Genomic DNA, 24,139 nt, shown 5'->3' with positions numbered 1-24,139 from the left:
TGTGGCTAGTTATACACTACATCAACATATGAACTTAGATAATAATATTGGTTTGTAAAAGTCATAAGCCTTGGAGTTAGCCAATTAATGATTTAACTAATGCAAATTCATCATGAATTTTTGCATGAAATATAAGTAGAACTCATATTATAATTATTATTTATACTATCTTATGAAAATGATTCTTTGGACTCATGTTTCATTACTCGTGTTGATATGGTGGTATAGATATGAACATATTGATCACAAAATGATTGTGAAAGTATTTGAAATTGGAGTTAAATATACTATAAACTATTATTATACATAGGCATATTGGTCCTATGAGTACAGTTTGAATTTATTATATATCTGAAAATATTATGACTAATTAAAAGTGATAAATAACATAAATATATAAGCTATATAATGAAGGAGAAATAAAGTTCTCATAAAATTTTGAAATAAAAGTTTGAGGTTTCAATTGTCATGAACTTTGAATTGGCTATTAGGCAATTAATATATGCATTGAAAACTCATGATAATATTTGAAATAGTTAGTTTTTACTAAAAACAATCATTATAAATGAGATAACTTCAATAATTAAATGTACATAATTTGTAGGTACGATGTAGATTATTATAATTGGCTTAGAATAGCCATAAGCTAAAATTGATGCCACAATCTTGATATGTTGTGAATTTTTTGTTATGTATATGATCTAATTCATGGATTGTACAAATGATTTATCATGTATGGTTTTATATTCAAAGTATATTTACTTTGGAAGCCATGAGTGATTTAAAGATCTTGTAAATATGAAAACTTTTATAATAGTAAATGGAATGCTATTGATCCATTTGAGTGATAGAAATGATTTTGTTTGTGCTAATAAAAATTATTAATAGTGTCCATGATGAAATCGATTCATATAAGTATTTATGAATTGACATAAAAAGTCTTAAAATGAGACTATAAAATCATGATTATATTTGAAATCTGCTTATTGATGTAAACTCTTATATTGAGTTAAAATATAAAAAGTTTTGAAACTTTTATAGAAATATTAAGATACTTGCTAATTATCTTTCACTAAGAGTGGATTTAGAAGCCTCTTACTTAAAAAAAAAAAGGAAGCCAAATAGTGAAAAGATAAATGAAATGACAACTTAATTAAGTATATATGATATTTTAACAATTGAATGTGATATTCTTTAATAAAATAATGTATACTTATACATGGCAGGAGTGATAAAAATCAGAAGAAATAAAAATGGCCACCATAGTGTTGTAAGATTTTAGTATAATTTTATCAAATTATACAAGCTAATAAGTTTACATACTTATTAAAGTAAAACCATAAAAATGTACTTAAAAATCTTAAAAGAACTAAAATGGTTTGGTTTATTGATTGAGTTTATTCAATTATACTAGAAGTATAATTGTATTAAAGATGTATAAAAGAATAAAAATAGAATGGTTAAAATTTATGAGTATAAAATTGTGGGCACAACCAATACTAACTATTTCTTAAAATGATAAGAATAAGGCAACAATGTCTGAAGCATATAAATGATATATAAAATGAAAATTTTGGACATATTAGCCTAAAGTGATTATATTAGAGATTAAATCTTAAGTGAGGGTAATTACCATAAAAGAAAATTGAATTTCAAGATATTTGGTTAGTATTACTACAAGTAGAATGGATTTAAACCCTTACTATTATGTATTAATAATGAGAACATAACTTTGAATTAGTAACCTCTAATTACAAAGTTTAATAGGTAAAAACAAGTTATTGTTTTGTGTCTATTAAGCACTAGTAAAAATTATTTAAATTTTAAAAACTAATGTGATTCATTGCGTAAAGAGGATGAATTTTTATACTTTTAATGAAGTTTTAAATGTCTAAAGTAATAGAGACATAATAGAAACTCTACCTATAAAAATATGGAAGTGTTGCTACTTCAACAAGAAAAATTGGGATCTCTCTTATAAATGTTTATGAATAGGATAAACATTGGCTATAATAGTACTAAAAATGGTTATAAATCTCTTATAGATGAATATATAAGTATTATGTGTATTATATCTTTAATTCTAACATTAAAAGTTGAAGTTTAATCTACGGACACCATCAACTTCGTTAGAATTTTAAGATATATACGCTAATTAAAAGTTTAAATTAAGAGATATCTTCTTATAATCATAATATTTATTTGAGTGAAAGGTTAAAGTTTAAGCACCAATATTCCAAACTAGTGATGGACTGTTGATAGTTAGAATGTGGTGCATCTCATATTTGATAGAAAGATTTAATTATTAATGAGTAAATTTAATTTTTGTATTAATTCTATTCATATTTTAAATAATTATATTTGAATAAAAATAATTATTATAAAACAAATGATCATAATTATTTGAATATCAATAAATTATTATTTATAAAAGTCATGATTATATAGAAAGTATAATCATTTGAATAAAAATTTATATTTGTTCATTCATCATAAATAAATCTTTTAGTATAACTATTTTTACTACTTTTAATTAGAGAGTTTGAGATTTATTGTATCTTTAAAAGCATAATTGTCTTTAAAAAAATATTTTTCATATCTTAAAGTTAAAATTATTTTTATTATTTTTCTTTTCTTATTTATTTTTTCTTATAGAATCTGTGCTCACCACCATTGTGCTGCCTGCTGATGCGATGCCCCTGTCTGGTTCCTTGTAGATTGAGTTGCCGTGGGTTCTATCCGTTAATGATATTGTTACACGATAATGATATGCTTTCCTGGTTAAGTGGTTATTGAAGCTATTCACATCCCCTCAAGTTAAGTTGCGCATGGTCCACTGATTTTCTTAGTATTGATGTGGTTTTGATCTTAAGATTATAAAGTATGGACTCAGTTCCTTAACGCTAAAATAAATAAAAAATTGATTATGTGCATAGAACCTATATAGGATTTTCAATTTGGGTTAATATGCAAAATGATTTTTTTTTATACATGTTCTCTCAATTTTAGTAACTAAAAAAAAAAAATTCGTATTTAGGTTCTTTAATTTTCACTTCATCTGACATTTTGCATTATTATCGTAAGGATAACTAACTTACGTGGCATGATACTTGATAAAGGATAAGTAACTTACGTTGCATGATGCTTAATAAAATTATATCACACGTAATAAATGTTTAATCATCGTTACATTAGTCATTGCCGTATTAATAAAAAATTAAAATATTAAAATATGATTTCTAAAAGGATAAGAAAAAAATAAAAAAAACAGAAGGAAACGATTAAGGAGAGAGAAGGAGAAGGAGGGAAGGGGAAGAGAGAGGAGAGAGAAGGGGAAGGGGAAGGCAGGGATGACGTCGCCGTTCGGCTTAGGGCCTCGTCGAGGTCGTCTACCTCGGACCTAGTGGATCGGTGCTGCTCTGGCTTAAACGAGCTGAGTTGGCTTCTAGTCATAGGCTAGCCGACGGCACCATCCCAGCCTTCTCTTTTCCCCTCTTCACTCTCTGTCCCCTTTCTCTCCTTATTCTTTTCCTTTCCTTTTTTTTTTTTTAATTTTGATTTAAAAAAATATTTTGTTAATTTTTTAAAAAAATTTTATTTAAATGTTGATGTAGCAATAACTGACGAAGTGATTTGGATATTTATGCCGCATGTTATCATTTTATTGAGTATTAATGTTCTTATCGAATATTAATGTTAAGTAAATAATTTAATTAATAGTAAAATTTCGATAATTAAGTGAAAATTTTATTTATTTAGATATTAATAAAAAAAATAATAAAGGGATATTTTTGTATTTAATCCTTTCGCTTCAAAATATCTGGCACTTGGCGATTTGAAGCACGTCAATTTTTAGGGACAATTCAACGCGTGCGGTGTAGATGGTATTATCAATATGGATCAAATATAATCTGATGTATAAAATACAAATGATTTTGGCTTTGAACGCATCACTGGAAATCGAATAAGCTCGCAGATATAGAACTCAAACGAACAAATATAGAATACAGTTTGGACTTAAAAGAACCTGATAATTGTCATTCCGATCAATATTACGAGTATCGGGGGAGGTGAAATGCAAGATGGACTAGAGGCCGATGGCTGTAATACTGGTCTAATCCCAGGATTTACATTGGCTGAGGGAGCTTTTGGTTCTTCTGTTGGTGATGCAGGTATCAAGTCCAGTGGAGCATCAGATTCTGGTGCTGGACCTTCTGTTGAAGCTTTGGAAGCTGTCAAGAAAAAATAGTATTTTTAAGTACAAGGGTCCAGTTTTCACGGTATTGCTCAAACTGCAATGCTGGTTATGTGAATCGAAATATTGGTGCAGATTACCTCCAGGACTTAAAGGAGACGCGGCGGTAGGTGGAAGGGTTGGCGGAAGTAGAAAGGGGACAGGGCCTGCCAAAAAAGTCCATGAACATTAGTTAAAAGTTGTCAAGAAAGATGCTATTTCTGCTTCCCTTCTATTTTGGGGCACTCCACTATTTCAATTTTCATATGGGGATCCAAAGCTCCAGACCGATACATACAGAAATCGCTCTGAATCGAAAGACTGAAGTCGGAGATAGCTGCAGCTCTTACATCCTTGTTTCTCCCCAAGGTTAAAACTAATGAAAAATTTTAAAACCTGTTTCAATTGAATATGTTACCTGGAGCTGGTAGAGGAGTGCCAGAAGCTGCAGAACACATGTAATAGGCTGTTAGATGGTTACTGGGACTCTGAGGTAGACTTGATAATTTTAAACGATAGAAAAGAAGACACGATACATGAATTGTCATATCTACTTAAGAGGAACATTGAAGGATTTTAGATGAGGCAAACTGATTAACAAAACCAATACAAATTAAGGTGCACCTTTGCACTGCATTGGAACGCCACCCATGTTACAAGCTTGGGGGAGACCAAGTGCCAGGGTTCTGTTTATGGGCAGTTGAAGAGGTACATTTGCATTAATTATAAGACAAGCACAATCCGTGCTACTGCTCATGAGTGACTTAAATGAACTGCAACAGCCTTGAGTTGGCGATGAGCCATTGCTAGTGCTTCCAGTGATAAAACTTAGGCAAGGGGCGAAGCTGGAGATCATCGAGGCTGTGCAGGCTGTAGAAGTTTGTCCTTTAACTTGAATGACTGAAATAGTAGATAATATTGCAATGAGTTGGAAGACCTTGTAACCTTCCATGACTTCTGAGTGAAATGGAAGAGTATCGAGTAGTGAAATGGAGTGTAAAGAAAAGACTTATGCTCGTTTGAGAGGGTTCAAGCAATTTGGAGAGAAAAGGCAGGCAGTTTTGAAGTAGGTTCTGGAGTTCAACTATTTTAACTAATTTCAGTCATTAAAGTACTGTTTTTTTAAGACAAATCCAGAAGCTGTTTAGTTATCAAACAAGCCTCAAGTTTAGTAAGAGTTGGTCATCCAAATATATCAACCTGTTTGTGACTTTCCCTCAAGTTGGTTAACAAAAATTCCAAATTCACCTTTACTGAATTGTTTTGGTCACAAAAGTTCTAACAGGAGGAAATGGACTCAGAAGGAGTTGAGATGGGTCTAATCCTAGTCCTAATGGGAATGCTATGGGCTAAGTCATTTAGACCTACAAAAAATTTTTCTAGTGAGTTAGATAATTTTAAAAATTAATAAGCATTTGGAATTTTTCTTAAATAGATTTGTTTTTTATTTTTTTCAAAATATTAATAAAATATTACTTTTATTTTGAATAAATATGATTGAACAAGAAAATATTACTATCTTATTAAGTTTATTTAAATAAAAAATATGATTATGCAAATTATCATGATTTTTTTATTAAAAACAAATTTTCATTATTTTTTGAATAAAAATTTTGTGATTGATAATTTATTATAAATAAATCTTTCTAATCAAAATTTCTATTTCCTATTTGAGAATTTTAAAATTTTGTTATATCTTATAGCCATAATTAATTTTAAAATAGTATTCTTCACATCTTAAAACAATATATATATTTTTCTTATTATTCCTATTTTCTCAAACCTTTCTAACATGAACTACATTACAGTTAATTCATCATCCCCATCATCTACATTCTGCTCACAGCTAAAGAGCGTTCTTCAATCATCGCCACAATGGCTTTGCTCTGCGCTTAATAGTGCCCTTCATTGGGAATTACTATAAACCTGACTCTCGCCCTGCAACTCCCTGGTGCTTATCAGGTGCGAACTCCATCAATTAGCCTGTGTAATAGTAAGCTCGATCAATTAACTTTTCATTTCTGCTTAAGCTTACCATACTTGTCTATTAACAAGATGTTTTATATATTAACTTGAATTAAATTTTCCCAGTTGGAACATCTGGAACACCTTCGACTCCAGCAACTCCACCAACAGCGTCTCCAACTGATTCACCATCACAGTCTTCTGATGGAATACGTGATGGTGATATTACACCATCAGAATCAGGCTTTCTTTCAGGTATGTATGCATTTAAATTGTTCTGGTCACCTGAGCTGACCAAGAAAACAAAATTATATATTCGATTCTAATGGCAAGTTTTCAGGCATTACCACATCACTAAGGGACAGATTTTCATGCTAGTGTTTGGATAAACATGCAGGAACAGGATCTAAATCTGCCCCATAGGTCGAGGGACGATCATCCGATGCAAGTACAGCAAAAGCCTCTCTTCATTCGGTTCTCTTCCTTGTCTTCATTGGAACCGTCACCAAATTCCAAGTCAGGGAACTCTGTAGGGAACTGTTGCCTGTTATAGTTGAAGATGATTCTTCATCCCTTGTTTTCCTAATATGATTCTTGTTTCTAATGTTAGCGAGTGTTTTTGTACTAATTTCTTTGAGTTGTTTAATGAGAAATTATTGAGAGACTCTCTTTATTATTTCTTCCAAATTATTAGCTTAACTAATTGAATTCCGAAGTTTGGATCAAGTAACGGTCCCTTCTGACTAAGCAGCCAAAATAAAAATAATTACTTTAGTTGAAACCTTCTGATGCAATTCAAAATAAAGTATAGATATTTCCATTGGATATCCAAGAATGTATGCCTCTATGGCCAACCATACATTGACAATGTTAATTGTAACGGCATTTTGATGAAGATGATAGGATGCTTTGCTGGAAGGCTATTGGGAAGCTAATTTGTAAGATAGGGAGCGATAGGGGCGCCGGAGGTAGGACTCAGGATTAGAACGACGTACTTATGTTCCATCCTTACCTTTTATAGCGTGGGTAAGTACTGCCACGGTAAGTGGATGCTGTTGGTCGGGTGTCAGATCTTGGTCTGGAGGTCAGCTGATTTGGTAGACCAACTGGTAGCTGATTTGACGATAAAAGGGTTAATGACTCGACGATCAGGGTGTAACATTAATACAAGTCTGGCGTATGTAGAACATGAAGTTATGCAGCTTGTGCGTATTAAAATCGGGTATGTATTGAATATATAAGAGTGGAAAATGAAAGGGAAAAATAGGCTAAACAGTGTCTCACTTGCATTAGCTAAATTGAGAATCTTCCTGGTCAAGCTAAATTGAGAATCTTCCCGGTCAATCTTCTCTTGCATGCTTTTCTATTGTATTTTGGTCATGAAGGAGAACATATTATTTTGTAAAGCAAGAACGGAAAATTTTTGACTGGAGTGTTTTCCTGGAGAACAGGATCCCGAAAAAACGCACAGGTTGGCATCATAGTTATTTATCTATACTAATATTAAAACCTTTACTGAGTTGGTGTCATTAATTAATCGGACGCCAATTCAGGGCTAGCTTGGATTCCATCGGGAGCTAACTGCACCATGATGTGCATTTGAATAGCACCTTGCGTTGCAGTTGGCTGCATTATCCCCCCGGTCTCTACATGTTGCTTTCATGTTGATATTGTTGTGAGGTCACAGGCCGGGCGCCTTTGCTGTTTTGCCGCATGACTTGTTATCAATGTTAACCAGACTCGGGCAATTATTCTCCTAGGAACTCGTAGTTTAAAGCCTTCTTCCTACTTGCACTTTTCATGTTTGGTGCATTAACATTATTATCACCTAGTTATGCTATCTTGATACATTCTCCCAAAAGTTTGGGTGCAAATATATCCAAAAATAAAAGAAGCAAATGTTCAAGTTTCAACTAAAGAATGAAATTAGGAAGTAAATAATTTGAAAATTAGTTAAATTGGTTATTATTTTTAAGAGATGTTACTTAATAATTTAATAATTTAAAAATTAAAAATTAAAAAAAATTTTCTTGTTACTGTAAAAAAAAAAAGAAAGAAAAATAAAAGCCTTTGAAGTGGAATATCGACTAAGGTTGACATCAGGTTGGGTTCGGAGCGAGTTTTGCTCACCCCGAACCCAACCCGACTTTATACTTTATTAAATCCGAATTCGATCCTATTTAAATTTTTTTTTATTTTTTCATACTCAATTTCGACTTGACCCCAAGACTATGTAAATCGAATCCGACCCAAAATTAATAAAATATTATTTTTTAAAATATAAAATATTATTTTTTAAAATATAAATATTTAAAAATATTATTATATAAATATATATAAATAAAATTTTAAATAATTAATTAAAAAATAATTTTTTTATATAATATCGGATCGAATCGAATTTTAAATAAATTCGAATCAGACCTAACTCGAAACTTAAATTTAAAAAAAAAACTCGAAGCATAAGATCGGATCAAACCGAAATCGTCGGAAACAGATTAGTTCATCGTCCCTAATATCGACACGCCTTAGGGTAAAGAAGAAAAAAATGAAAATCATTGTTTTTGTAACTTGAGTGTGCTTACCTGTGGAAACGTGAAAGTCTTACTCGCTTTCTCTCTATGTATTTCTCTTTCCGTCGCAAATCTTCTCTTCTCAGGCAAATTACACACTGTCGTTTCGCTTTTTCTGTCCTCTCTCTCTCTCTCTCACTCTCTCTCAACAACGGTGCTCTAATCTTTTTCGTCGTTGCGGCGTCTTGGCTTTCAGGTAAGGCATCTTCTCTTCGTTCATTTCAGAAGCTTTAAAATGAGAGCCTTTTTCTTTAGTTGTCCATTTTGTAATCGATGTTTGTTCTTAATTCCTTAGAATTTGGGTTTAATTGTGAAATTATTGAATAATCTTTCTTCTTTTTGCTAAATTAGAAGTGTATTTTATCCGAAAGTCAAGCAAGGTTGGTTGTACTCGTTTTATAATAGCAAGTTTCTTTTTCTTTATATGACTGAAATTTTAGGGTTTTGTTCTCAATTTGACTCGTTTCTTTGATTTCATTTTTTTGGGGTTTGGGATTAACTGGTTGAGAAAGTGAATTGGAAGTGTGTTTGTCTGTGATGATGACATTCAATGGATTGGGGCCAATGAAATGTATTTTGGTGCCACGTTTGTTTGTAAATTTGCTTGATTCTTGTGCTTGTTATTTGTGGAAATGTGTGTCCATTGTACTATAAAGTCAGGGTTTTGGCGTGGATCGTATTTTAATGTTGGAAATGGTTGCCTTTCTTCTCTGAAATTGCTTGTGCTTTTAAATATTTTTTTAATACTTGAACAATGTAAAGATAGTATCGTAGATCTTTAAAGTTGTCGTATTCATATAAATAATATATTAGTGTCAACTTCTATTAGAGGTTTATTGCAATATCATTTCTAATCTTATATGGTGGGTTTATATTTGAGCCGAATTTCATGAAATTTGTGTAAGTTACTTTTTGTGGAGCTCAGTGCGTAAATCATTTGTTAGATAGTCTGCCTGAGGAGAAGAAAAAAGATTGTTTGTCAGTCAGGTCCGTCTGAGTTTCTCAGCTATGGTAACTTACCTGCATGTTTTGCAGATAAGTATTGACGGAGGCATTATAGGGATAGTTACCTGCATGTTGTGCAGACAAGTATTGACGGAGGCATTGTAAGGACAGTAATTCAGTTTCGATCTTATTTTATTTCTTGGACGTTCTTTCAGAGATTTCTAAGGATTAGCTTTCATAAGTGCTCTGAAAGTGAGTTGATGGACAAAAACTTAAATATCAGTGTTCTAAAATGGTGGGCCTTTGAGTGAGGTTGTCAATCAGGAACAATTGTTTGGAAAGAGTTTCAACTGTAAACATTTGGATAAAGCTGGAACTCTGAAATCCATGAACTTGAGATCATAGCCGAGCTTCAAAGTTCAAACTTGACATTTAACCATGTGCAAATTGTAAATCCAAGTACCCAGTGGTGAATATATGAAGGTATGATCCATATCCTTTCAACTTGCTTAGAGGTTTGGAAGCAAAACATGTTTTGAATCAAATTTTATGTATGAGAATGCTCTTATTTAATACTTGAACTCTTCCAAAAGGTTTGTTTCCTTCCTTCCACTCCACTTATTTTGTTTGTCCTTAATAAATATTCTGGCTTCTTCTCCCTTTCCATCTCTCAATCTTTTTGTTAAGAAAATATCTTCTCTTTCTAAGAGAAATTTAATATTTTAGAAACCAAGACAAAAGTTTTGGGCTATTTTCATTGATTGTGGAAAGTTCATCAGTTAAGTGATTGGTTTCCCTGAAGATTGTAGGCTGGCAGCCTCACAATTTCTATTAATTGTTGGATGGTAGATAGACATGAGATTCCTTTTGCTGTTTCTTCTGGTGATATATTTTCCCTAAATGGAATGTTGTTGGTAAGTTGTTGACTTCAGATAAATAAAGCTTCTTTTTTCCCAGTAAAGTAACTTCCATGATGGTATCTTGCAGTTGTTGCTGAAGGTTTATGTTTTGTTTGATGGAAACAATATGACAAATAGAATGCCTCATGTTTCTACCTATTTGTTTCTTATTTGCAGACCTGTTGCCAAAACTTCAGTCTCAAGCATTGAAAACGAAGTCTTAGAAGTTAAATTACATGCTATTTTATCATATTAGTAACTAGGATACATGTAGATGATTTCCGTTAAGGCCCATTTGTCTTTTTGGATTGATGATCAGTTGGTTTTCCTTCATGTCTTAAATCACCATGTGTTTTATGCTGCTTCAGTCGCTTGAAAATGCTGTTTAATGCAAATGAAGTGATTCCATTTTCTTCAAGATCCAGCCGGACTTTAATAATATATTACTTCCGAAATTCCAAGTATGGATTTGGTCCTTACAAGTTGCAAATTTGTTCTTTTAGGTTGCATTTTCCACTGCAGTGATTTACATAGCAAAAATTTGTTAGTGAAGAATCATCAGAATCGATGAAACCTTGGTTAGTATGTCTGGATTAATTGAAGGTCTTCGGAATGCTGTTGTCCTTAGGCGCCTAGCAAGGTTTCCCTTCTAACTATAGCCTAAGTTGGAGCTTGTTTCTTATTCCTGGAGAGCTGCCATTTGTAGCCCTGAGCTATTTAAAGCTCGACAGGAGGTTGGCTCAGCAGAGGAACTTCTATGTGAGTGTGCCTTTGATCCGGAGAACTTATGGCACTTTGCCCACTTTGGCGTGGTCTCAACTGGTGGAAAGCTGTTTGTGCTTGGTGGTAGGAGTGATGATATCGACCCCTTGACTGGTGACCAAGATGGGAGTTTTGCAACTGATGAAGTCGCGTCATATGACCATTTAATGAGTCGGTGGGCTCAACGTGCATCTATGATCTTACCTCGTGCCATGTTTGCATGCTGCGTTTTTAAGGGAAAGATCATCGTTGCTGGTGGTTTCACCAACTTATCTCAAGCAGAAGTGTAGGATGCCGAGAAGGATGTCTGGATTCCAATACCTGATCTCCACCGCACTCACAATTGAGCATGCTCTGGATTAGTTATTGGAGGAAAGCTACATGTCTTGCACAAGGCGTTCTCTACAGTGCAAGTCTTGGACCACATTGGGTCTGCGTGGACAGTCGAGGATTGTGGTAGGCTCCAGGGTCCAATGGCATATGTACATGGAGCCCTCTACGTGATGGGCCATGGACTTATTTCAAGCAGGAAAAGGAAGTGAGAAAGGTGGTGATTTCTGCTCCCGAGTTTCGTAGGAGAATCGGGTTTGCAATGACAGGACTAAGAGATGAAATTTACTTGATAGGAGGGGTGATTGGTCCTGATCAATTTAATTGGGATATCAAACCGATGTCTGATGTTGATATCTTGACGGTCGGCGGTGATAGACCTACATGGCGTCAGGCAGCTCTGATGACGAAGTGTCAAGGAACAATTTTGGTTGTACGCAATTAAGAATTTAGGTCTCACTTTTTTTTTCTTTTTCAATAGTTTGTTGGTTTCATTGTTAAAAGTGTAGTGTTGTTTTGGCATTGAATTCCTCCTATTGGAGAAGAGAAATGATCCGTTGCATCAATCTTTGGTCTTGTTTTCCCCTTTTGATTTTACGAGTATTTCAGGCGCGACGCTAAACCTGAGAAGATGAGTTAACCCCAATAAATTGAAAAGTAGAAACCCAGCACAAAAGCTTAAAGCCTTAATCACTAACACCCTAGAAAACGATAAACCTCTATCCTTTATGTTCGATTTTCGAAGGAGTAAGCATGGAGGATCCTCGGTTTGAAGATTGTGAACACCACCACGAACGACGACGACGACAATAATAAAAAAGAGGAAGATACTCGAATGGAAGAAATTGAACAAAACAACAAAGGCGTGGAGGTTGCTCCCGCCCTTATTTTCGTCCACCCGACCCAGATCCCCGTTGCTGTCGCGTCGGGTTGGACCTTCATGTCTTCAATCTATTGAAAGCTCTTATTTTTTTTTCCTTCTTCTTCTCCTCCTGCTTTTATATTTTAATTTAGTTTTGCTCACTCAAATTCCGTAAAGAAATGAATCAAATTTTAAAATTGGGCGTTGGCGAGAAGATTTCGCAGTGACTTTGGTGGATGAATCTGGCAGGGCTTCTCATATTGATTCAATAAGAGCTATATTAAATTTGGAGCATATGGAAAGCTCTTTGTTGCCGCTGGTGATGACAAGCTTGTTAAGGTTTGGTCTTCGGAATCTTGGATCTGTATTTCTAGTGTGTAAGTTCTTAAACACCCAACTGGGTTTTCTTTCTTGTTTTAGTTCCTGTTATATTTTTTTAGAAAGTTTATTTTAATGATGAATGAAATTGATGTATGATAGGTGCTCTCAGAAGAGAGTGAGTGCACTTGCTGTGAGCAACGATGGTCTCACGTTTGTTTTGCTGACAAATTTGGAGTGCTTTTATTTTTGGCCAATCATTTGGAGTGGTTTGCGTGGTGTATCTTCCTAGGGTTGACGGAAATCAAGCTCCTCTTAACAGGAAGGCAGTACAATTGCTTGCTCATTATTTTGGCATCATTACTAGCCTGGTAATGAATTAGCTATTTTGGACCCTTTTCAATGTGCAATATCATTTGTGATATTCATCTTTTTTGCACTTGCAAGAAGGATTCTTTACCCTTTAATTGGTACATGCATGTTGTTACCAACATGGTTCACTTGTTAGTTGCCAATTATTAATATGTCCTATTTACAGGAGTTTTATAAGTGCCGGCAGAGATTTTGAGATTCGTGTAAACCATCATGCCCCACCCTTTGTATTACTATAACCTTGATGGTTGATCGCTTGATAAAGCACCTATTTTACATGATACTTTTCTATTGACAGATTACACTATTTCCTAAAAAGCCATTAGATGTAGCTCATGAGATTCAAAGCTTTTGTCTCGGTCATACGGAGTAAGTTTTTATGATCACATGTTTCCTCTGCCTCGATTTGATATTGTACTTAATAAAGGGTTACTGTATGCCATTACTTGTTTTAAAACATTATCTTTTAAAAAAATTTTAGTCTCAAATTACAAGCAGTAACCGTTCGTAATTTAAAATACGATTCATCATTAGATAAAAAATTTTAATTATCGATGAAAATTTAATTTTTGTATTAATTTTATTAATATTTTAAATAATTATATTTGAACAAAAATAATTATCATATGATAAATAATCATAACTATTTGAATATAAATAAATTATTATTTATAAAAATTATGATTACATAAAAAATCATAATCATCTGAATAAAAATTTATATCTGTTCATTTATCATAAATAAATCTTTTAACATAATTATTTTTTTTATTTCTGATTGTAGAGTTTGAGATTTTGTTAGATCTTCAAGCTATAATTATCTTAAAAAAATATTTTTTATTCTTTAAAATCAAAATTATTTTTTATTATTTATCTTCTCTTATTTATTTTTTTCTAAACAATTTAAAAATAATTATAAAAAATTTATATTTCGTACGAAGAAGAATACGCAAATCTATGTCTCCGCCAGATAAGAGATTCTTCGTAAGAACACTAAGTAAGGAGACCATCCCCAAGGAGGCTGTGGACAACCCCTCATTTATTAATTACCCCATACTCAGTACTACAATTCCTGCACCATAGCTCTACACCAGCCGATCTAGTAGTGAACATAGTTAGGCCATTAGCTCTATGCTCCCTACGAATTCTACAATAGGTAATGGAGATCCCGATATCTCCATTAGCAGAAAAAAACTTGGAGGTTCATCTACGGAACATGCAATTGGCGACCTTGAAGATAGCAGTGCAAAGGATAACACACCAGTTCAAGTTATTTGTGAGCTCAAGATAGTGCAAGGACTAGAGACACTACTGCACAAATTGGAGTTGTTTCTAAAGAGGGGCTCGCCACCCTAATTTTGTGAGAACTGTGAAAAACATGGTGCGGGCTCACCAACCTTAGATTATGGTGATTATGGAGAGAAGGGTAAGAGGCAGGGATGTCTGAAACATCATTGACAACTTACCTTTTGATGCATGGATTGATACCGAGACAATTGGCTATCGAGGTGGAATCTGGATGCTGTGGCATTCTAACTTGGTTTCAGTACAGGGAATATGCCAGACCGAGCAGGAAATCGATACTACTGTCAAGGTATTATCATCAAACTATTTTTAGTTTTTTTTTTCCAGCTATTTATGCTAGTCCTAGGTATAAAGAAAGAAACTTGTTGCGGAATAATCTCCAAAATGTAGCCGCCCCTCACAACTTGCCTTGGTTGGTAGCGGGTGACTACAATGAGGTACCATCCCCAAACGATAAAAGAGATGGCAGACCCGTGCTAGATAATAGAGTACATCAACTTCAGACATGCATTAATTCATGCAACCTCATGGATTTGGGCTATAAAGGGGCAAATTGACGTGATCCAATACAAGGAGCATCTAACATTTGATGCAGGAGAGGAATGACTATGCTTTAGCCAATCTCTCATGGAGATTACTTTACCTGGAAGTAAGTATAAACCACCTAAAGAGGGTGAGATCGGATCACGCCTTCATTTTGATAGCTCTGGCTATTACAGGGTAGACTGGGAAGAATAAACCATTCAAATTTCAAAGGATATGGGTGGATCATCCCGAGTTTTGAGAGTTGTGATGGCCAAAACAAGTAAGATAAATAAACAAAAGAATTTGGAATACAAATATTCCTGTTGTGTTACTATGATTAATGATACTAGCTTACAAAAGGTAAAAGATTAAAGAGATTTATAACTATTATAACTATGAGGTTTATAAAGGCCTACGTTTTGAAATATTATTCTCGTTAATGATAGCATTTATAAATTGTTTGAATTTATAATATAATAAGTTCATGCAAATTTATTATATGCAAAGAATATGTAATTTCATGAAGAATTGTGGCTAGTGGTAATATAAAATACATTAAGTATGTATATCTATGGCATCCCTATATTTTGTAAATTTTATGTTGGTATCACTATCTAAAATTTGGCCAACAATTTAAGCTGATTAGATGATTGATTAAAAGAAAATACATGTCATTAAAAAATATTGAAACATTTGTTGATTACTAGCATTTTGAAGGATGCTCATCAATATTTAATTAGGCATGTTTATAAATTAGAAAAGAACATGCAAATTCAATGTTTCAAAGGCACTAATACATGCATATGTTTAATTCTATTTTGTGATGGCATGAAAAATATTGTTGCAGTTTGCCATATATTTCAAAAATGAATTACATGTGATGAAATTTTCTTTCTTATACATATAAGAAAGATATGGACAATGAAGATAGAATAAAATCATCCAATTAATGCATTATTAGTTAAAGACTATGAAGATGTTTTTGCTTCTAGTACTTGAAAAAATGACTTTTTATAGGCTGTTAAAATGAAAAGTGAACAAGTTTCTAAGGTTTTCAATAGTTTCATAACAATGACAAGGATGTGGCTGGTTATACACCAAATTAACATATGGGCTTAGATAATAATATTGGTCTGTGAAAGCCTTAAACCTTGGAGTTAGCTAATCAATGATTTAACCAATGCAAATTTATCATGAGTTTTTGCATGAAATATGAGTAGAACTCATATTATAATTATTGTTTATACTATTTTATGAAAATAATTATTTGGATTTATGTTTCATGACTTGCATTGATATAGTGATCTAAATATGAACATATTAATTATAAAATGATTGTGAAAGTATTTAAAATTATAATTAAATATACTATATACTTTTATTGTATATAGACATAATGGTTCTATGAGCAAAGTTTGAATTTATTATATATTCAAAAATGTTATGACCAGTTAAAAGTGGTAAATAATAGAGATATATAGGCTACACAACGGTGGAGAAATAAAGTTCTCATAAAATTTTGAAATCAAGTTTAGATGCTTCAATAATCATGAACTTGGAATTGACCATTGGCAATTACTATATGCATTAAAAACTCATGATAACATTTGAGATAGTTGGTTTTCACTAAAAGCCATCACTATAAATGAGATAACTTAAATAGCCAAATCTACATAATTTATAAGTATGATATGGATTATTACGATTGGTTTAGAATAGCCATAAGCCAAAATTGATACCACAATCTTGATCACATTGTGGTAATTTTTTTTTTTGTTATGTATATGGTTTAATTTATGGATTGTACAAATGATTTATCATTTATAGTTTTATATAGTGAAAATTTCAAAATATATTTACTTTGAAAGCCATAAGTGATTCAAAGATCTTGCGAATTTGAAAACTTTTATAATAGCAAAAAAAAAAATGCTGTTTGATCTATTTGGGTGATGAAAATGGTTTTGTTCATGGTAATAAAAAATTGTTAATAGTGTCTTTGATGAAATAGATTCATATAAGTATTTATGAATTGACATAAAAGTTTTAAAAAGAGACTATAAAAGCATGATTATATTTAAAATCTATTTATTGATGTAAACTCTTATATTGAGTTAAAATATAAAAGTTTTAAAACTTTTATTGAAATATTAAGATATAAGCTAATTGTCTTTCACTAAGGGTGGATTTGGAGGCCCTCCTACTTTAAAAAAAACTACCAAATAGTGAAAAGATAAATGAAATGATAACTTGATTAAGTATATATGATATCTTGATAATTGAATAAGTTATTCTTTAATAAAAGAATGCATACTTGCACATGGTGGGGGTGAAAAGAATTAAAAAAAAAAATAAAAATTACCACCATAGTGTTGTAAGATTTTAGTATAATTTTATGTGTAAATTATACGAACTAGTAAGTTTAAACACTTATTAAAGTCATAAAAAGGTCTTTAAAAATCTTAAAGGGACAAAAATTATTTGGTTTATTCATTGAGTTTATCCAATTGTATTAGAAGTATAATTGTGTTAAAAATGTATAAAAGTGTTGAAATAGAATGGTTGAAATTAATAAATATAGAGTTATGGCTATAACTAAAACTAACTATTTCTTAAAATGATAAGAATGAGGCAATAATGTTTGGAGCATATAAATGATATGCAAAATAAAAAATTTAGACATATTAGCCTGAAATAATTATATTAGAGATTCAATCTCAAATAAAGGTAATTACCATAAAAGAAAATTGAATTTCAAGATATTTGGTTAGTAGTATTGCTAGTAGAATGGATTTAAATCCTTATAATTAGACACCAATAATGGGAACCCAACTTTGAATTAGTAATTTCTAATTACAAAGTTTAATGGGTTAAACACTAGTGTTTGTTAAACACTAGTAAAATCCATTCAAATTTTAGAATACTCTTAATGAAGTTTTAAATGTTCAAAGCAATGAAGACATAGTGGGGACTCTACTTACATAAACATAGAAGTGGTGCCATTTCAACAAAAAAAATTGAGATCTCTCTTATAAATGTTTAAGAATAAGATGAGCACATGGTCATAATAGTGCTAAAACAATTACAAACCTCTAACAAAAAAATAAATAAGTGTTATGTATGTTATATCTTCAATTCTAACAATAAGAGTTGAAGTTTAATCTACGAACATCATCAACTTCATTCAAATTCTAAGATACATAAGTTAATTGAATGTTTAAATCGAAAGATATCTTCTTATATTCATAATATTTATTTGTGTGAAAGGTAAAAATTAAGCACCAATATTCCAAACTAATGGGGGATTGTTGGTAGTTTAAAATGTGACGTATCGCACATTAGATAAAAAAATTTAATTATTGATGAATAAAATTAATTTTTATATTAATTTTATTCATATTTTAAATAATTATGTTTGAATAAAAATAATAATCATATAATAAATGGTCATAATTATTTGAATATAAATAGATTATTATTTATAAATATCATAATTATACAGAAGTTTATAATCATTTGAACAAAAATTTATCTCTGTTCATTTATTATAAATAAATTTTTTAGTATAATCATTTTTACTACTTCTGATTGAAGAGTTTGAGGCTTCGATATATTCTAAAGATATAATTACTTTTAAAAAAAATGTCCTTCGTACCTCGAAGCCAAATTTTTTTTTTTTATTTATTTCTCTTATTATTTTTTTCTAATAAGTGGCATGGCCATAATGACTCCTAGTCAAGGACTCAGGTAGGTGGATTATCTACCTGTGGAATATAGTCTTTTCAGTTACCAGAGTTTATATGTATCTGTTGTTTTTTCTGAGAAGATCTAACATCTATTCCTATAATCGACATAGATGTTCATTTATTTAATCTCTTTACAGGTTTGTTTCCTGTCTTGCCTTCATTTGAACTCCAGATTGCTTGCAGGGTATTCTTGTCTCTGAAGGTGGTGATTCAACAGTGAGTATTAAGAAATTTGTTTAATTAATTTGCATTGTCCACTTCTTGTTTTTGTCTTTTGCTCTAACTCTTCAAGTTGCATATTCGGTGAACAATCAACTAGTGTTTCTTTTTGAGCTTCACATGTGGGATATTATATCGGGATCCCTCCTTGATACTTGTCAAATTGGTGCAACGGTATCTCTCGCTTGTTATGAAAATTTCTGGAGATTACTGATCATGTTTTGCTATTCTTGGAATAAAATATCATTCACCTCTGTTGTTGGTAAATCCCTTTGGCCTCTCTTTTTCCCTCTCTCTGTCTCAAAAAAAAAAAAAATCTTTAATTGCATTAAATGAGCGTTTTCCATTTCCCAAAAATACAAAAGAGAACGTGATCTAGTATCACAGTTTTGGGTTGCCATTCATTAGAAGGAAATGCAGTCGGTATTTTGAAAACTTGGGGGCCGCCATTCTTTTATTTCAGTTCTGCTATTGGCCCTTGTATCCTACTTGGTTTTACTTTTGCTTTCTTACCGAAGGCAGGACTGTTAAAGTCTGATGCAAGTGAAGGAAACTGTTCAACTGTAACTGATATATGCACAATCGCAGATTGTATCGTTATAGCAGCAGCCATTTAATGGTGAAATTCCGAGTATTCTATATCCGTGCTTTGCTTCTCCTTCAATTGTTCTTCTGTTTGGTTAATTATTGTAGAAGTCATTAATTGTTTTCTATGTAGTTTGCAAGGAATGATGTTGTTGAGCTGCAACCTTCTACCCAGACTCTGTCTGTTGCCAAGATAAGGACTACAACTTTTTTTTCTGCAACTTTAGCCGCGGTAAAAACAGTTATCAACTCTCATAATGGATGGTTTAGCTTGCATGCCTCGGAGACCCGTTTCATTAGTTTTGCTTGACATCATACCCATATGCATTTTGCATATCCAGCTCACCCTTTTGCCCAACTCAAGTTTGGTGCAGAATGGCTAGTATACATTTGTAGGAAATAAAACAGTAGTATTAGTAGGACAAAAAGGGTATAATAAATAAAATATTCGATGAACAGTTCATAAATAAGTTCGATTTTTATCCATTTATGTTAATTTATTAAATATAATAAATGATTATGAATAATATTTTAAGGTTTATTAATTAAACAAATAGATTATGAATATAATAAAATGTGTATTTAATTTGTTAATGTTAAGTTTGATTTGTTTACACTTCTAAAAATAAATTGCTGATAAGGCTAGCAGTTTGGTTTTTCTACGTGTTTGTTTTAGGGATTGGGTGGTGGAAGTAGATTTTTTTTCTTTTCCGGTGAAAATAGAAAAGAAAGGTAAATTTTGAGTTGATAGGAGCTGGTTCAATAGTTTGAAAAAAATTTGTATGAATGTGGAAACTTGATTCTAAAACAGCTTTGAAATTTTGTTTATTTATTTTTTTAAAAGTGGAAGACAATAAGATCAATGGAAGTTGACAGCAATTGTTCAGAAATTTCAAAATAAATCCAATTAATATAGGAATTCGCTTCGGTATATTATGATGAAAATTTTAAATTTTATAAGTAAAATTAAAAAATTATTATGTATTTTTTTATTATTTCAATTATTTTATTTTTTATAAATATATAACTTTTAATTAATTTCTTTGATGAAATGTATAAATTTATATTGAAAATGTATTACATAATTTTCTTAATTAATATTAGAGTAATTAGTGTAAATGTCATAATCAAATTCATCATTCCAATATGGGTCCATTTTAGATCATGCTAAAGTCCAATTACTTTTAATTTCGTTTTGATATCGATTATATTAATTGTTACGTTTCAATTATATCAAAATATAATGTATTTAAAAATAATTTTTTATATCAAATTAAGTATTAAATAATACAAATTATTTTTTTTAAATTCGATCTATTTCGATGAATTTTGATAGAATAACATGTTTCGATTAGTATGTGAATATAAAATATATTTTATATTTTATAATTTACAATTTATCTTTTATTATTTAATTATTTTTAATCAAATAAAACTAAAATTAATTGATAAAATAATCCTTAAAATATGATTTTTTTTATTTTTTATTTTAACTTTATGAATTATACTTTATTTTAACAATCATAAAGCTTTGATTAATTTTTTTTATTTTTTATTTTTATCTTAATATTTATATATATTTATTTATTTAAATATCTATGATTAGATTAAGTATTTAAAAATATTATGAAAAATTTATGATATTATTTTTTATGTTTTAAACTTATTTATGTAATTTAAATATATTACATATTTATTTTATGATTTATTAATAATATTATAATGTACAATTTTTTGTATATTTATAAACATATTTATATTAAATAAAAAAATTTAAAATAATATATCAAAATAACTGATATTGATATATATTATATTTTTTAAAAAAATTAAAATATTATTTGATACGATATTAATAATTTTGGTGAGAATCCCAAGGCTAAAACCTCAATTCTCAGCACTTTATTTCGGGAATGCTAATAATCACCGATTACACTTGAATAAAAAGATTTTTAAATTGTCATTGGCTAGACCAAAAAAAAAAAGAAAAACATCCTCTCAATTGAAAGGCCAATAGTGCCAGCTCCAATGTCATCATCTGTTCTAACATATTATTGAACAGTCAATAAATAAATCATATTTCTCCAATTGCTGACAACTCAAATTATATTGATTTATGTTCAAATTTTAATATTTACAACATTTTTTTTATCTTTATTTTTTTAGATTGAAACTTTTTTGTAAAAAAAAAAGATTGTTTTAAAACTTTCATTTCATTTACAGTTTACTAAAACTGAGTTTGGAGAGAGAGAATTAGAGGAGTTCAGTGAAGAAGATGGTTACACTCCTTCCTATTGCGTATGACCAAATGGCACCGCCGACAAGTAGAATCATGCCACCCAAGTGTTTAGATAATTGGGTTTGAATTGAAAGTTGATGTGCTGTCAAAGAAATTGATGGAGTAGATAAGGCTAGTGATATGTATAGAAGAAAAATTAGGTTTTCATGGTGGCACGAACCATACAATGTGAGTTACTTTCTTGAGTTTTCATGGAGGAGAAAGCACCATGCACTTGTAACTTTCTAATCATCAAAAAAAAAAAAAATTTGTGAGAGGATAACGTTTCTTTCATGTATTTTATCATTATTCTTGTTTAAAATTTTGGAAACTGAAAAAACTACCAGAAATATCAATGATCAACTTTAAAATACAATGGACTGAAGGCATGAGATGACAGATGAATTGTGGATGCTGGCTAATTAAACCAGGCACCTTTAGTTGATGCTCTGAAGGGACATGGGAAGCCCTTTTTATGAAACCTTTAGCAGGATAGATGCTTCATTTCTATCAAACTTTCCCTCGGGAATAAAGGTTATTTCCTGTAGCAACCCTCTTTAACCATCAAAACATAGTGTTGGTTGAATGGGTAACAGAATTTGGGATAGCAGCAATAGATATTTGGCTCAAGTGGTAATTAGAGTATATTTATATTTTTGTTGATTTGGTTTGAATTTACTGAGAAAATAATTTTTTTTTCAAATTAATCTTGACATAAATAATTAAGCTTATTTAGACACAAATAAAACCCAAAAATCATTTAATAAAAAAAATTTCGAGATTATGCCTTTGTCAAACTTTAGGGCTAGTCAAAATTAGTGAAATAGTTAAAATTAAAATATTAAAAATAACCACACTCAAAAGATTCATCAATGGCATTTATTTCTCTAACACAATTTCTTCAACCCTACCATTAAATAGTTCTCTAATCGTTTTTATTTGTTTTATTTTGTTTTAAAAAGACAAAATCCTTGAACTTTTACTTCTTAAACCAAAGATAAATGATCTCCGGTCAAAAGAAACTTTATCCATATATATATTCATATGGTACATGTAACCGGTCACAACAAATTTGAAATGATAAAAATTTTTATCTTTTCCTTAGAATTACCTATAATTTTTTTTTATAATTAAAATAGTGTAATGCTTTTTCCTTTTTATCTTATCATCTAATTACCTTTCTCAAGGTAATATCACTTGGAGAATTCTGATTTGCAAGTGAATCCACCACAAACAATTAATTATTTCGTCCAAACTTTTCATATATCTGTTAATGAAATTTAAAAAAAAAAGGTTTCATCTCCATAAATAAAATACAAAATATGATCGATGATATTTTTTTTATTTAAAATAAATCACAATTTTTTTAAAAAAATTACAGATCTTGATATTTAAAATTTAAATTTGTTAAATATCATTTTTTTAAAATAATTATATGAATAATTGAGTTAAATTATAAAATTTTATGACTTCCAAATATAGTTCTTGATGTGAATCTAAGTTTAACATATGTTATAAAAATTTATAATCAATTGTATACGGACTAGGAAGGTAAATTTTAATAGTATTGCACATATTATAGGCCGGAGCCTAGAGTATATAAGTGTTTTAGTAGGTAATTAAAACTCTAGAAAGAAACAAATTAACAAAAAAAAAAAAAAAAAACAATTGGGTTTTTTTGTTTCCTTTATCTCTTCTTCTTTTTATTTTATTTATTCATTTATTATCATCGCAAAGTTAGCTATTATTAAAAAAAAATAAAAATAAAAAAAGGTCGAGGATGGATACCCATAATCATTCGTTCGATGACCCCATAGAAAATGGGCCCAAGGCCTGAGTCAGACATCTAACTAAATTGGAACGGCAATCCGTTTGCATCACAGGAAATATTTACCGTTACTTTCATGGGGCCCACCACCTTCACTAAAGGGCCCAATCAGACAAAACAACACAATCGGTGGGCCCATGTTATTTTCGTCGATGATGCTGATTGATTAAATTGTGGGCCTAAATTTTCCTCTGCATGTCATGCTTTTGCTTTGCATTTGTGTTTTTCATGCGTTTAGGGGTTCGTAACACCTTGCCATTTGTCACCGTTAATGTATGTAGTTATGCTATGCAATTGTCATAATATTATTGATCTTTTATATCAAAAATTTTTATTAAATTATTAAATAGATTATTGATCTCTTTCCTTCCATCAAAAAAAGTTATATTAACTCAA

The 24,139-nt window shown here is 30.8% G+C and overlaps 1 protein-coding gene, 1 long non-coding RNA gene and 2 pseudogenes across 3 annotated transcripts; 3 read left to right on the top strand and 1 right to left on the bottom strand.

Annotated features, from left to right (window-relative positions):
* Window positions 1-3,848: 3,848 nt before the first annotated feature.
* On the bottom strand, window positions 3,849-5,275 carry LOC111284018 (non-specific lipid transfer protein GPI-anchored 16-like). The gene is made up of 4 exons (XM_022872745.2): window positions 4,859-5,275; window positions 4,653-4,679; window positions 4,336-4,401; window positions 3,849-4,232 (listed from the first exon to the last, which is right to left on the bottom strand). Exons 1-4 carry the CDS (start codon window positions 5,184-5,186, stop codon window positions 4,018-4,020), a joined length of 636 nt encoding a protein of 211 aa, XP_022728480.2. The 5' UTR covers window positions 5,187-5,275; the 3' UTR covers window positions 3,849-4,017.
* Window positions 5,276-5,873: 598 nt separating this feature from the next.
* On the top strand, window positions 5,874-6,858 carry LOC111283555 (uncharacterized). Its single transcript, XR_016339634.1, has 3 exons — window positions 5,874-6,227; window positions 6,326-6,454; window positions 6,597-6,858. It is a non-coding gene; the product is annotated as an uncharacterized LOC111283555 (long non-coding RNA).
* A 1,859-nt stretch (window positions 6,859-8,717) lies between these two features.
* On the top strand, window positions 8,718-12,161 carry LOC111283712 (F-box/kelch-repeat protein SKIP30 pseudogene; annotated as a pseudogene). The gene is made up of 3 exons (XR_016341029.1): window positions 8,718-8,968; window positions 9,808-10,200; window positions 11,120-12,161. The product of XR_016341029.1 is annotated as an F-box/kelch-repeat protein SKIP30 pseudogene (transcript).
* A 306-nt stretch (window positions 12,162-12,467) lies between these two features.
* On the top strand, window positions 12,468-19,669 carry LOC111283554 (uncharacterized; annotated as a pseudogene).
* Window positions 19,670-24,139: the final 4,470 nt, after the last annotated feature.

The sequence above is a fragment of the Durio zibethinus genome, chromosome 3 (genome assembly GCF_047325235.1).
Source record: "Durio zibethinus cultivar Kanyao isolate XHJ-2024 chromosome 3, ASM4732523v1, whole genome shotgun sequence".
NCBI lineage: Eukaryota > Viridiplantae > Streptophyta > Magnoliopsida > Malvales > Malvaceae > Durio > Durio zibethinus.
The sequence above is the reverse complement of the archived record's forward strand: the minus strand, read 5'-3'. Positions and strand labels throughout refer to the sequence as shown.

What these genes read in the sequence shown, in the direction of transcription:
- LOC111284018 (XM_022872745.2), bottom strand. Translation starts at nt 5,186, where the DNA reads ATGGAAGGTTACAAGGTCTTCCAACTCATTGCAATATTATCTACTATT. An exon ending in CGTTCCAATGCAGTGCAAAG is followed by an intron (nt 4,680 to 4,858) that starts GTGCACCTTAAT and finishes TGTGTTCTGCAG; the next exon opens with CTTCTGGCACTCCTCTACCA. An exon ending in CACTCCTCTACCAGCTCCAG is followed by an intron (nt 4,402 to 4,652) that starts GTAACATATTCA and finishes CTTTTTTGGCAG; the next exon opens with GCCCTGTCCCCTTTCTACTT.